Raw genomic sequence first — 15,323 nt, forward strand, 5'->3', positions numbered from 1 at the left:
AACAAGCTTTTCGCGCATAAAACTTTACGCGCGCAAAACTTTATGCGCGTAAAACTTTACGCGCGTACTGCACAGAGCGCAGGGCGCACCGCGCGAAGTGCCCATTAAAGCCTATGGGACTTAGCGCGCGTAAAACTTTGCGCGCGTAAAACTTTACGCGCGCAAAGTTAGCGCGTGATCTGATTGAGAAATCCGGTGCTAACCTACTTAGCACCCTGGTTAGCGCGTCTAAAGACTTTAGACGTGCTAAGTAGGTTAGCACCGCTTTGTGAATCAAGCCCAAAGAGTGCTTCTGAGCGTTTTTCAAATCAACAGTGATTTGAAAAGCGCTTGACTAATGTTACCCTATGTGGGTGTTCCCACAGCAGCGTTGTGATTTTTTCAAAATCGCAGGTATACTGCATGTAGCATGTTTTTGAGCAATTCATTCAAAAATCGCTCTGAAAATCACTTCACAAAATCACACTCACAAATTGCTAGCGATTGCTATTGTCATTTTGGCGTGCACTAGCCCAGAGAGAGGAGTGGAGAAATTGAGAATAGCCTGAGATGGAGCAGAGAACTTATCTGTATTGCAGTCCCACATCAGACAGGCTACTTGCCTGTAATCCGACTCCTGTCCCTGTCAGTCTCTCACACAAGTCAGAAAGAAGCCCTCCTGGAGTCTAGGGACTGTCAAAAACTTTTCAGCTTGTTAAACACCTTACCCACACATGCAGTCATTATAACAATGGGGAGAGACCAGACAGATGTTTGCCCACGGACCCTGAGTCCAGGCAAGCTCTGCATCATGCTGTGCATATTTACCAGCTTGCCTGCACTCTAAGTAATTTCATCATGTCGGACACTTCTGTGCTGTGGAGAGTCCAGGACTCCATAACCAACATTCTCTCACTGCAGGCTGCATCTTCTTGTGAGGGAAGCTGGGCTGCCTCTCTCATTCTATTAGCTGGAGGGAAGCACAAGAAGTAAGAAGGGAGGGAGAATGAGGCTGTTTATATTATGCGGGCTTCCCTGGCTGAATACACAGCTCAGTGCAGGGGGAAGGTTCCAGACACCCGGAATAGCCCCCTCAGTTCGCCAGTGGGATTATTATTATTTTTTTTACACAGCTAATATCCTTTTACAGCTGTAGAGTCACGTCGGCAGGTTTACCTTACTGACGCAACTCAGGCTAATCCATGTTGAAGTAGGAGGCATCTTTCTATGTTGTTGGAGAAGCCGTTATTATTGGCCACCCCTCTGGTCATCTCACTTTGGATCCTTCAGTTTCCAACTGCACTATTGTGCAGTTACAGAGGTCATCCCAATCAGCCGTAAAGTGCTGGACACGGTCGCTGTGGAGAGTGAGACGCATCCGCCGCCCAGACTGAGTGGGACGCAACCTCCGTGCTGAGCAGGATGCAGCCGCACGGATTACGCTGCCCGGCAAGGACCCCTGTAGCGCTGAAACGGACACCTATTGTTGCTGCCTTGCGCAAAAGCGAAGTCTGGTAACCATAGAAATGGACAACAATAGGTGTCCGTTTCATTGCCAGCTTCGCTACAGGGGTCCTTGCCGGGCAGTGTAATCCGTGCGGCTGCATCCTGCTCAGCACGGAGGTTGCGTCCCACTCAGTCTGGGCGGCGGATGCGTCTCACTCTCCACAGCGGCCGTGTCCAGCACTTTACGGCTGATTGAGATGACCTCTGTAACTGCACAATAGTGCAGTTGGAAACTGAAGGATCCAAAGTGAGATGACCAGAGGGGTGGCCAATAACGGCTTCTCCAACAACATAGAAAGATGCCTCCTACTTCAACATGGATTAGCCTGAGTCGCGTCAGTAAGGTAAACCTGCCGACGTGACTCTACAGCTGTAAAAGGATATTAGCTGTGTATAAAAAAAATAATAATCTGTCACAATACATGTTCCTAAGTATTATACACATACAAATATTAATATTATAGTGTCAAAAAACAAAGAAATTAGCCATAGTTTCCCTTTAAGCAGTACTTTAAAGAGGAAGTGAAAATAACATGAATAAAATTGCTTATTGTTTACAATATTCATTTATAGATTATTTACTTTTGTTTGCCCATTTTAAAATATTTCCTCTCCCTGACTTACCTTCTGAAATGTATCACTGTTGGTGACATCTTTAGTTCTGCCAGGTGATCTGCACAGAATGTTTGTTACTGAGAGTTCTATGCAAAGGGAGATACTGCATGCTTGGCAGTTGGAAAAAGCTGTTATTTCCCACAATACAACGAGGTTCACAGACAGCAAACTGTCAGGACCTTGGTCATGATATTACACTGTGGAAGGGGTTACACCACGATATCAGCCATACAGACTCCCCTGATGATCTGTTTGAGAAAAGGTACTGATTGGAATGAAGTTCAATCCTTGGTTAAAGTTCCACTTTAAAGGGAACTTGAACTGAGAAGGACATGGATTTTTCTTTTAAAATAATACCAGTTGCCTGACTCTCCTGCTGATCCTGTGTCTCTAATACTTTCAGCCCCAGTCCCTCAACAAGCATGCAGATCAGGTGCTCTGACTGAAGTCAGACTGGATTAGCTGCATACTTGTTTCAGGTGTGTAATTCAGCCACTACTGCAGCCAAAGAGGTCAGCAAGACTGGCAAGCAACTGGTATTGTTTAAATGGAAACTTTCACATCCATCTCAGTTAAAGCTCCCTTTAAAGGAACCCTGAGCAGTGGGGTACATTTAAAAAATTGGTACTCACCTGGGGCTCCCTCCAGCCCACCGCAGGCTGCGAGGTCCCCCACCATTCTCCTGGCTCCGTTTTGGGTTCCTCTGGCGGCTCTGTTACCGGCGACATTTCCACTGAGTGTCGGACTCTGACTTCCTGATCGGTGACGTTCCTCGTCATCACGCCATTATTATTATTTTTTTTAATCTAGCGCCAACATCTTCCATAGCGCTGTACATAGTACAAACAAATAATGGGGAACAAATATACATACGAAATACCAGACACTGTACAGTCATGATATTGAATAGAATAAGTACAAATACATACATAGTTGATGTGTAGTTGGTACATGTGCATATGTTAAAGTTACAGCAGTATGAGAAACACTAGGAGGAGGTCCCTGCCCTTGCAAGCTTACAATCTAGAGGGTAGTGGGGAGGAAACAATAGGGAAGGAAACACAGGGGTTAATGGGTGAGCCAGTGTGCCTTCAGTGCTGCCTATAGCAAATTATAGGCTTGTCTGAACAGGTGTGTTTTCATAGTACGTTTGAAGGTTTCCAGACTCGTGGCATGACGAACCGGCTGAGGAAGAGAGTTCCAAAGGAAAGGGATAGCCCATGAGAAGTCTTGGATGCGAGAGTGAGAGGAGGTGACTAGGCTGGAGGACAAAATGGTCTCCTGTGAGGAACGGAGGGTCCGGGTGGGGAGGTATCTGGAGATTAAAGAGGAAATGTATGGAGGTGATAGCTTGTGTAGAGCTTTGTATGCAAGTGTGAGAAGTTTAAATGGGATCCTTTGGGCAACTAGTAACCAATGAAGGGATTGGCAGAGAGGGGCTACCTCAGAGTATCTAGAAGAGAGGTGGATGAGACGGGCAGCGGAGTTTAGTAGAGATTGGAGAGGTGCCAGTCTGCTTTTTGGTAGACCACACGTAGCAGCCGGCATGATGACGAGGAGCGTCTCCGATCAGGAAGTCAAGGCCCGACACTCAGTGGGAGCATCGCCGGTAACGGAGCCGCCAGTGGGACCCAGAACGGAGCCAGGAGGACGGCGGGGGACCTTGCAGCCTACAGTGGGCTGGAGGGAGCCCCAGGTGAGTACCAATTTTAAATTTACCCCACAGCTCAGGGTCCCTTTAAGAGCCATGTTCGTTGTTACTGGCTGGCTAGGGAGTACAGCCCCATGCTTATTGGTTGTATGCAACCAGTATGGATGATTAAAGAGAACCCGAGGTGGGTTCTAATAATCCTATTAGCATACAGAGGCTGGGTCTGCATATAATGCCCAGCTTCTGTTGCTATACTGTTTCCTTCCAGGCCCCCCCCCCCCCCCCCTGCGCTCTGCTATCCCCCATAAATCACACAGCCGTGCTAGCGACACGCAATGTGTCGATAGCCGGCTGTTTACATCTCCACTGTCACTCTTGCCACTCCATGTCGCCGCTCCCCGCCTGCGTTGCTTCCCTCCAATCAGCGGGGTGGGAAGGGACGCAGGCGGGGAGCGGCGACATAGAGAAGGCAGGGGAGTGGCGAGAGTGACAGTGGAGATGTAAAAAGCCGGCTAGCGATGTCGCTAGCACGGCTGTGTGATTTATGGGGGACAGCAGAGTTCAGGGGGGGCCTGGAGGGAAACAGTATAGCAACAGAGGCTGGGCATTATGTGCAGACTTAGCCTCTGTGTGTTAATAGGATTCTTAGAACCCATCTCGAGTTCACTTTAAGGCTTCAGAACTCAGAAGATGCTTTTTTTGTCATTTTTTCTATAATACAATTTTTACATTCTGGGCTTATTACCAGTCATTGCACTGCATGTTTTCTGGTCATTTTTTTAATATGATGATACCATCTTGCAGCTATGGCAATGTAAAACACTATTCCCTATTACTTTTGGCGCTTCGAGTCCGCCAGGAGAAAAGCACAATATACTGTAAATGTTTGGTGTCTTGTCTAGAGAGGGAACAAGTGCTATAGTTATGTTAAGATGAAGGATCCAGGCAGCCTCTGGACTATCCAGAGGCCTCCCAATACTGAGGTAAGTATGGGCCATATTCAGTAAACCCTGGTAAAGTCACTGTGCAACCTGTGTAGTGTGTGTTATCCAGGAAATGTGGATTGTGCAGTGTGCTCTGTAGTCTTCAGACAAAATGGTAAAAGTACAGTGCACCTCTGTGCATGGCAACTTTACAGGAGTTTACTGGATATGGCCCCTTCCATTTTTGTGTTTTCTTTACGCTTCCGGATTGTTTTACATGTGAAATCTGAAAAATCAGAATATCGTGCAAAAGTTAATTTATGTCAGTATTTCAGTGAAACTAATATATGAAATAGGTTCATATATGAAATAGACTCATATATGAAATAGACTCATTACATGCAAAGTGAGATATTTCAAACCTTTATTTTTTAATGATTTTGATGATTATGGTTTACAGTTTATGAAAACCCCCAAATCAAAATCTCAGACCATTAGAATATTGTAAAACTTTAATATTCTAGGCTCAAAGTGTTAGACTCTAATCAGCTAATTCATCCAAAACACCTGCAAAGGGTTCCTACGTCTTTAAAGGGATACTGAGCAGCTTCTAAAAACACAATTCGCACTTACATGGGGCTTCCTCCAGCCCACCATAGCCCGTGAGGTCCCCCAGCGTCCTCCTGTCTCCTCACTTGGCATCACGCCGGCCGCTATGCGTCATCACACCGGCCGGCGTGGGAGTCCTGCTCATGTGCAGTTCAAAGTTAGGGAACTGCGCATATGACAGGACTCTCACACCGGCCGGTGTGATAACACGTAGCAGCCGGCGTGATGATGCGTATCGTGCGCAGTGGGGACTCATACTGACGACTTCAGACGGAAGTTGCTGATTAACAGAGGCACCTGCGGGACCGCAAATTGTATTTTTAGAAGGTGCTCAGTATCCCTTTAAATGGTGTCTCAGTTCAGAATTAATGACAAAATGAACTTTTGCACTATATTCTAATTTTCGAGTTTTACCTGTATGTAATCTGGCCGGTGGTGCATACACCACTACCTAAATGTGAGGAAACGCGGAAAAGCCGCCGTCTCTCGAGGTGAGGCGGCTGTTTTCGCGTCCAGCATGGCGTCACAACGCGGAAAAACGCTGCATGCCGCATGGGCAGTGCGGCGGAATCCGCATTGGTAACGGCGGAATCCACATCAGAGGCGACCCCCGCATTAGATACATTGCAAAACAGTACTGGTGTGGCTGGGACTGATAGTCCACCAAGATTTAGACTTACACGCGCGCGAGCACAGAGGCAGAGTTTAAATAGCAGTTAGAAGGGTGTCGGCTGACCAGCTGGGTCAGCTGACAAATTCCACTGCTCCCATTGGACCAGCAATTAGGGAGGTCCTGGAAAGGTCCTAGAGTATATATACTGCTGGTTGTTCACTTGCTCCTTGTCTGGCGTTGCGTTCACATATGTGGGAGCACCCAGATCCGTAGTCAGATCCGTTAGTGTGCCGGGACCAGCTGGAGCTGTAATCCTACACTAAGCTAGATTCTGTTGATAGCTAAAGTACTAGTTTGATTGTGATTATCTGTTATGACTTTTGCCTGCCTTGACTATCCTCCTGAACTCTGATCTTGCACCTCGATATTTCTGATACTCTGTTGCCGAACCCCGGCTCGTTCCTTGACTCTGCTTCTGCCTCCTGATTTTGTACCCCGATATTTCTGATACCCCGTTGCTGAACCCTGCCTGTACTTTGACTCTGCCTTTGCCTCCTGATCCTGTACTTTATCTGTCCGTGTGTGTACGACCTAGCTTGTCCGACCTCGAGAACCGACCTTACCGTTAGAGGCGGTTCCTCGCTCTGTTAGCGATCCTTCCTCCTGAGGGTCACTTTCAGATATCCCTTCCTACTGTCAGACTGACTCCTCCCGTCTTGGAGAGCTCAGGTCTGCGGAAGGAATCTGTGCAGTACTCCTTACTGCATTGAGGCCTTGTCCTCTTAGTGTAACAGTTACACCAAACACTACACTCTACTCGGGTGATCAGAGGTTAGTTTGTATATTGGATTATCGGTGAGACTGCAGTTCACTTATAATCTGGTATATATCTGTATTTCCGGTGATACTGCAGATCACCGGTAATCAGATACTCTCTGCGCCCACCGATCGTTACAGAACGCCAGACCAAAAAACAAAATGGACGCAAACACTGGTCGTCTGGGTATGCTTGCCACTTCGGTGGATAACCTCCATCAAGCACTGGGCCAGCACAAAGCTTTGATTGATGCCCTTTCAGGCTCTGTGCAAACCCTCCAGACGTCAGTTGATTCAGTGCGATCCCCTCCTAGTGATGACATACGTATGCCTGTACCTGATAAATTTTCCGGCCACAAGTCTGACTTCCGGAATTTCAAGAGTAGAGTGTTGTCATACTTCGAGTTAAGACCCCGATCCTCGGGGACTGAGACCCAACGGGTCATTTTCATTAAAACACTGTTAACTGGTGATTCCCAGTCCTGGGCATACAACCTGTCTCCCACAGATACAGCTCTGACCTCAGTAGAGGAATTTTTTAAGGCTATGGCCGTAGTATACGACGACCCTGACCTTGCGGCAACTTCAGAGCGGAAGCTCAAACTTTTGCGGCAAGGCAGAGGGTCGGTCGAGGATTACGCAGCAGAATTTCGTAGGTGGTCTGTTACCGCCAGATTCGACAATTTTGCTCTGATGGATTATTTTCTATCTGGGTTGTCGGAGGAGGTCTCTGATTTGATGCTAACCTTACCCGAGCCCACAACAGTCGATGAGGCCATATCATCGGCCATCAGAGTCGATCGTCGACTACGCCATCAGAGGCAGACTAGGGGCAGTCAACGGGTCAGGGTGACTTCGTATGTGGCACCTTCTGGTACGCCCGCAGTAACGGCATCTCCACCGGTGTCACCCTCTCCAGCCTCACCACCACCACCCGAACCCATGCAAATTGGTCGATCAAGATTGACCCAGGTGGAACGTAGGCGGAGAATAACAGAACAACTGTGCCTGTATTGTGCAGAAGCAGGGCACAGGGTGCGAAACTGCCCTAACAAGTCGGGAAACGGGTCTGCCTAGGAGTAGTGGGGGGTGACACCCTAGGCACTTCATTCTCACCCCAAAAAGAGAGGAAGTTACTTCTCCCCTGTACTATTACGTGGGATGATAAGTCTGTGGACACTGAAGCTTTTATTGACTCTGGCTCAGCGGCCAATTTTATGAACCTTGAATTTGCTCAGGAGTTGGGTATTCCTCTCACTCCAGTAAGTCCCCCCATTCAGGTCACGGCAGTAGACGATTCCCCGCTGCAACGGGATCGTCCCCTGTCTCAGACTCCGCAGGTGAGGGTCACGATAGGGGTATTGCATGGGGAACAGCTACAGTTTTTCGTTTTGAACATGTCAACCTCCACTATTATCTTAGGCATGCCTTGGTTACAGGCCCACTCTCCACAAATCGACTGGGCCACGGGTCAGGTAACCAAATGGTCTGATCATTGTCACCAACAGTGTCTAGGAAAGGTGACATTGGGTCAGACCAAGGTGTACGTGGAGGGTGTTCCCGAGGTGTATTCCGATTTTTCTGATGTCTTTTGTCCCAAGTCTGCTGATCAATTACCTCCTCATCGCCCGTTCGATTGCCCCATTGATCTCCGTGCTGGTTGTATGCCCCCTAGGGGTCACCTGTATAACGTGTCCGGTCCCGAGAAGTTGGCCATGCAGGAGTACATTCGTGACAACCTGGCCAAGGGGTTTATTCGGCCCTCTCGGTCACCTGCTGGGGCCGGTTTCTTTTTCGTTAAGAAAAAAGACGGGGGTCTTCGACCTTGTATCGACTACCGAGGTCTCAATAAAATCACGGTGAAGAATCGCTATCCGTTACCATTGATAGACGACTTATTCACGCAGGTCACGACTGCAAAGATCTTTTCTAAGTTAGATCTGAGGGGGGCATACAACCTAATCCGCATTAGAAGGGGCGATGAATGGAAGACGGCCTTTAACACACCCGACGGGCATTACGAATACTTGGTGATGCCCTTCGGGTTGTGCAATGCGCCCGCCGTCTTCCAGGAACTAATCAATGAGGTATTCCGGGAGGTATTGGGTAAATTCGTACTGGTATACCTCGATGATATATTAATTTATTCCAATAACCTCCCCGAACACAGGGTCCATGTGAAATTTGTCCTAAACAAATTAAGACAGCATAGACTCTACGCCAAGTTAGAAAAGTGTATTTTTGAGGTGACATCCGTCACGTTTCTGGGGTATGTGATTTCTACCTCAGGTCTGTCAATGGACCCTGCTAAAGTCACAGCTGTCCTAGAATGGCCGCAACCTGTGGGCCTGAAAGCCCTCCAGAGATTCCTGGGTTTTGCAAATTATTATAGGAGGTTTATAAAAGGGTACTCCACGATCATTGCACCCCTTACCAGTCTCACAAAAAAGGGGGCAGATACTACCCACTGGTCTCCGGAGGCTCAGAATGCATTTTCTAGTCTGAAAAAATTGTTTTGTTCCGCACCAATCCTGAGACATGTCGACACCGCTTATCCGTTCATTGTTGAGGTCGATGCCTCGGAGGTCGGGGTAGGGGCTGTGCTGTCTCAGCGATCAGGGTTACAGGGAAGACTACACCCCTGTGCGTACTTTTCCCGTAGGTTCTCTCCGGCGGAGAGAAACTACGATATAGGCAACAGAGAGCTCCTGGCCATTAAATTGGCATTTGAGGAGTGGCGCCACTGGTTGGAGGGGGCAGAGCACACGATCACTGTTTACACCGACCACAAGAACTTGGAGTACATCGAGGGGGCTCAGAGGCTTAGTCCCCGTCAGGCCCGGTGGTCCTTGTTTTTTACGAGATTCAGGTTTATAATCACATACACTCCAGGTAGCAAAAACATCAAGGCAGATGCCCTCTCCAGGTGTTTCGAACCTGAGACAGCACAGCCTTCCACTCCTGAATCCATCCTTCCGCAGAAACTGGTGTTAGCCGCCACGGAGTCTTGGGAAGAGTGGACAGAGATCTTGGGTCCCTTTCAGCAGGAGGTTCCTGAAGGGAAACCCGAAGGGGTCTTGTTCATACCACTACCATTCCGGTTACAGGTTCTGCAACTCTTTCACGCCCATAAGAATGCTGGTCATCCTGGAGCTGCCAGAACGCAGGATCTGATTGCCAGGTGTGCTTGGTGGCCTTCCTTGGCAACAGATTGCAAGGAGTATGTTAGGGAGTGTGCGGTGTGCGCCCAGAGTAAGCCCTCCCGGCTGGCACCTGTAGGAAGGTTGCAGCCTTTGCCCACCCCGAGTGAGCCATGGACCCACTTGTCCATGGATTTTGTGGGGGAATTGCCCAGGTCTGAAGGCATGTCGGTCATTTGGGTGGTAGTCGACCGGTTTAGCAAAATGGCCCATTTTGTGCCCCTGAAAGGACTCCCCTCGGCTCAAGAACTGGCTGAATTGTTTATCATTCACATCTTCCGGCTGCATGGCATTCCGGAAGACATCGTGTCTGATAGGGGAGTCCAGTTTGTGTCTGGATTCTGGAGGGCATTTTGCCACCAAATGGGCATGAAATTGTCTTTCTCGTCAGGCTACCACCCACAGACCAATGGGCAGACAGAACGCATTAACCAATCCCTGGAGCAATTTCTGAGATGCTACGTTGCTGAGGCGCAGAGTGACTGGGTGAAATTTTTGCCCTTCGCGGAATTCGCTCAAAATAATTTAAAGAATTCCTCGTCGGGGTTTTCCCCATTTCAGATTGTAACAGGGAGGTCACCCAAATTTTCCCCTTTTCCAGTTGTCTCGTCTCCATTTCCAGCACTGGAAGATTGGCAGAGATCACTCAGGGACAATTGGGGAATTGTTAAGGGGAATTTACAGAAGGCGTTCCAGAGTCAGAAGGGTCAAGCAGATAAGAGACGGTCCGTGGAATGGAAGTTTCGGCCAGGGGATCTAGTCTGGGTGTCCACACGTCACTTGACCCTGAAGCAGCCATCTGCCAAACTGGGTCCCAGGTTTGTGGGCCCATTCTCCGTGACCAAGAAGATTAATAATGTTACTTATTCCATTGACCTTCCCACCAGCATGCGGGGGGTGAGGTCCTTCCACGTGTCCCTTCTTAAACCAGCAGTCCAGGTGGGTCCTACTCCTCCTCCTCCCGTGTTGGTGGATGCCCAACCCGAGTACGAAGTGGAGAAGATCATAGATTCACGTACTGTACAGAACTCGGTACAGTACCTCATACATTGGAAGGGGTACGGGATTGAGGAGAGGCAATGGGTACCTAGGAACCGTATGCATGCGGACGAGTTAGTGAAGGAATTTCATGCTGTACATCCCGAGAAGCCTGGTGGGAGTTGTCCGGAGTCCACTCCTCGGGAGGGGGGTACTGTGAGGAAACGCGGAAAAGCCGCCGTCTCTCGAGGTGAGGCGGCTGTTTTCGCGTCCAGCATGGCGTCACAACGTGGAAAAAACGCTGCATGCCGCATGGGCAGTGCGGCGGAATCCGCATTGGTAACGGCGGAATCCACATCAGAGGCGACCCCCGCATTAGATACATTGCAAAACAGTACTGGTGTGGCTGGGACTGATAGTCCACCAAGATTTAGACTTACACGCGCGCGAGCACAGAGGCAGAGTTTAAATAGCAGTTAGAAGGGTGTCGGCTGACCAGCTGGGTCAGCTGACAAATTCCACTGCTCCCATTGGACCAGCAATTAGGGAGGTCCTGGAAAGGTCCTAGAGTATATATACTGCTGGTTGTTCACTTGCTCCTTGTCTGGCGTTGCGTTCACATATGTGGGAGCACCCAGATCCGTAGTCAGATCCGTTAGTGTGCCGGGACCAGCTGGAGCTGTAATCCTACACTAAGCTAGATTCTGTTGATAGCTAAAGTACTAGTTTGATTGTGATTATCTGTTATGACTTTTGCCTGCCTTGACTATCCTCCTGAACTCTGATCTTGCACCTCGATATTTCTGATACTCTGTTGCCGAACCCCGGCTCGTTCTTTAACTCTGCTTCTGCCTCCTGATTTTGTACCCCGATATTTCTGATACCCCGTTGCTGAACCCTGCCTGTACTTTGACTCTGCCTTTGCCTCCTGATCCTGTACTTTATCTGTCCGTGTGTGTACGAACTAGCTTGTCCGACCTCGAGAACCGACCTTACCGTTAGAGGCGGTTCCTCGCTCTGTTAGCGATCCTTCCTCCTGAGGGTCACTTTCAGATATCCCTTCCTACTGTCAGACTGACTCCTCCCGTCTTGGAGAGCTCAGGTCTGCGGAAGGAATCTGTGCAGTACTCCTTACTGCATTGAGGCCTTGTCCTCTTAGTGTTACAGTTACACCAAACACTACACTCTACTCGGGTGATCAGAGGTTAGTTTGTATATCGGATTATCGGTGAGACTGCAGTTCACTTATAATCTGGTATATATCTGTATTTCCGGTGATACTGCAGATCACCGGTAATCAGATACTCTCTGCGCCCACCGATCGTTACACTAAATCTGTGTAACTAAGATTTCAAAACTCTGCAGATAAAATATAACTATTGATTAGCATAATTACTAATGAATCAACAGAAAGAAAAAAGCTTTTCTTCTTTTGCAGGTGCCGCAGTTGCAGGGATCTACCAAGTAGCTGGAAAGAACATGGCACCCCTGGAAGCTCTGGTCTTTGGAGTGGGACAAACAGTTCTAACACTAATCATATCCTTCTCACGTGTCCTGGCCACATTATGACACATCTGTACCTCGGTACAATAGTTTTTGTTTGCTAATGTGTCATTGCTCCAAGTGAAAATGGACATGCATAGTATTTATGTGCTGTTGTTGAACATTTGTGCATAATGCACTGATATGAAGAGATCCCAGGTTGGATGAAGGAGATTTAATAATGGTTCATCTTTTCAAGTTAAAATGGCTTCCGATTGCTAAGCTGTTGCACTAATGAATTGCCTAGCACCTCACGTGCCTCAGTTAAAGGCAAGGTGTGAACATTGTTGATGATGCCGCTGGAAGGAGCACCTTGCAAGACTGAAATTGTTGCTTCTCTCGCTAGTGATGTGAGCATGCCTCTGTGGAAGAAGTCTTCAAATGCTCACCACAAGGATAGTTCACCACAGTGTAATGATGGAACACTGGAAAGCTGTGGAGAAATTTCACCTAGAGAATCACATAGAATGGTAGAATACCATTGTGCCAAATCCTTTTGTTCCTATGTTTTTCATGGTACTCAGTTCAACAATGTTGAAAGTTTAAGATGTGGGATATCACCGCTATAGTATAGTAAGGTGCAAAGTATTATCATATAGTGGCACTTACGTCATTTATTAGATTGTGCAAGTTAAAAAGAGGCATGAATGCTCCATAATGCATTTCCTTGACCAGTTAAGTGCAGACATTTAGTGCCATATAATGTGGAGTCGTAGATGATTCTACAATAGGTCTGAGAGAGTAGACAAAAGTTTTTTTTTCCAAAGCATGAATTCATTTAGTAGCAGGCACTTCTGTAGCCCAGCTTCAAAACAGAAAGAATGTGATTGGTTGCTGTCACTGTCCATTTTTTAAGTTCATTGCTCCTAGTTTTATTCTTTGATCTACTGCCACACGTGTGAAAGTATCAGTCTCCTAATAGTAGCAGTTGGAAACATACAATGATGCATGTACTTGGTAAAATAGTTTTGTCATTCAGGAAAGATTATTTCAGTAAGTGCTTAAAGCAGATCTCTGGGACTAAACCTAAGTATCACCTATGGAGAGGAAACTAGATGCTCACATGCCCAGGAAGACTACTAGTCCCTGGTCCTTTTCTTTTTTACTTTGTCAGTTTAGAAAGTATCACAGTCCTGCAATATCTGTACTAAACACCACTTCTAGTCACTAGAAAGGTAACTGGCTAATGCTGATGTCATTTAAAGCCATTTCACTGATTTACTTCCCTTGCTAATCATGCCTGCTATCAAAGAATATGATGACCATGGCCACCTTAGAAGATGCATCTACAGGATCTTCACCACTATTACAGCAGATAGATGGTAAAGAGAAACCCACAGTTTAGAAGAAATGTCAATACGACCGTAAAGGATATCAATATACAATAACTAATATTTGCCACTGCAGTAAAATCAGTAGTCACAAGTCCCTCACAAAGCCCTGCATAAAAGAAGACAACGTTGCCTTTTACATTAACATGGGTCACAACTAGTACACCTCCTGATTCACACAACACGTAATTTACATTAAATCCAGCTGTTGGGTCCTCATGATTAATTCGCTGGTATAAGCCAACAATCCACATAAAAAGAAAGTATCCAACAATGCATTGTGTAATCTTCATAAAATTCAGGCCAGATGGTGCTTCTCAAACACAGCGGTTAGATAAGATATTGCCATAACCACAATGGAGATAGCCAGAAACAAAGCTCACACTTGAAGCAGGTGGAGCTAAACAATATTAAGCAGAGGCAAGTAGAGTAACTGCACAAAGCAGCAAGTAAAGGTGTGTACACATGCACAATTACTGTCATCAGCAGCAATCAGGACTCAGTCCCTCAGACAACAGAGTGGGGCCGAGGTCTGTACAATGCGCGGCAGATAGCCAAGTGGCACACAGGAAAGAGAATCCTCAGCCAGCACTCGAACGAGATGATCTCCGGATTGCTCACTGTATGCATTGGGTGAGAGTGAGGGCCATGCATTGAACGCTAGCTTAAATATGCAGGGCTGTGTAAGCTGACACTAAAGGCTCAAGTTTTCTCCTAGGAGAAAATTGTTCATCTTCTGTTTAAAATAACTTTTCAGCAAGTACAAAAAAGTAGGTAAAAAAAAGTACTGTCAAGATTATTCTGAGTATTTTCTTGTTTGCTGGTTGTTCAAAAGGCGTTTTATTGATAAGATGGGAAAATATCACCTAGGAGAAAACTAGACATTATGAAATGGGGGAAATAGACAACAGACAGTATGAAATGTGGAAAACAGACAATAGAAAGTATGAAATAACCAGTAAGGAATGGAGAGGGGGTAGACAATAGACAGTATGAAAAGGGGGAGGGGGGTAAACAATAGACAGTATGAAATAGTGGCAATAGACAAAGAAATTGATAGAAAGTTTATTTTTTATGATAACTGGCTGTTAGTGTATAGGAGCTAATTTCTCGTCACCTCACCATTACACATACTAATGTATCATGTCCTGAGGACGTATATACACTCATGATCACTACATACAATCAGTACTGTACTTTTACATGTCACTTCAGTATAGGCAACCCTTAACCTCTTGAGGACCCACTCTTTACCCCCCCTTAAGGACCAGCGCTGTTTTAGCTGATCTGTGCTGGGTGGGCTGTGCAGCAGAGCGACCACATCGCCCCCCTTTTTTCCCCACTAGGGGGATGATGTGCTGGGGGGGTTTGATCGCTCCAGCCTGATGGGTGTTGCGGGGGGGGGGCACCTCAAAGCCCCCCTCTGCGGCAAGATTCTCCCCCCTCCCTCTCCTCCCTGTCCTGTGCAGCCAGTGACAGGCTGTCCCCTGTCACATAGCGGCGATCCCCGGCCGCTGATTGGCCGGGATCGCCGATCTGCCGTACAATGTAAACAAAGCG

The 15,323-nt window shown here is 47.3% G+C and overlaps 1 protein-coding gene across 2 annotated transcripts in view; it reads left to right on the forward strand.

Annotated features, from left to right (window-relative positions):
* The window catches only part of TMEM170B (transmembrane protein 170B), a 36,414-nt gene extending 21,331 nt beyond the window's left edge, over nt 1–15,083 (forward strand). For both annotated transcript variants that reach the window (XM_068234629.1, XM_068234630.1), the window contains exon 3: nt 12,329–15,083. In XM_068234629.1, the coding sequence (XP_068090730.1) occupies nt 12,329–12,459 (131 nt within the window). In that variant the 3' untranslated portion in view covers nt 12,460–15,083. The remainder of the gene's footprint in view (nt 1–12,328) is intronic.
* Nucleotides 15,084–15,323: the final 240 nt, after the last annotated feature.

This window comes from Hyperolius riggenbachi, chromosome 5 (assembly GCF_040937935.1).
Source record: "Hyperolius riggenbachi isolate aHypRig1 chromosome 5, aHypRig1.pri, whole genome shotgun sequence".
NCBI lineage: Eukaryota > Metazoa > Chordata > Amphibia > Anura > Hyperoliidae > Hyperolius > Hyperolius riggenbachi.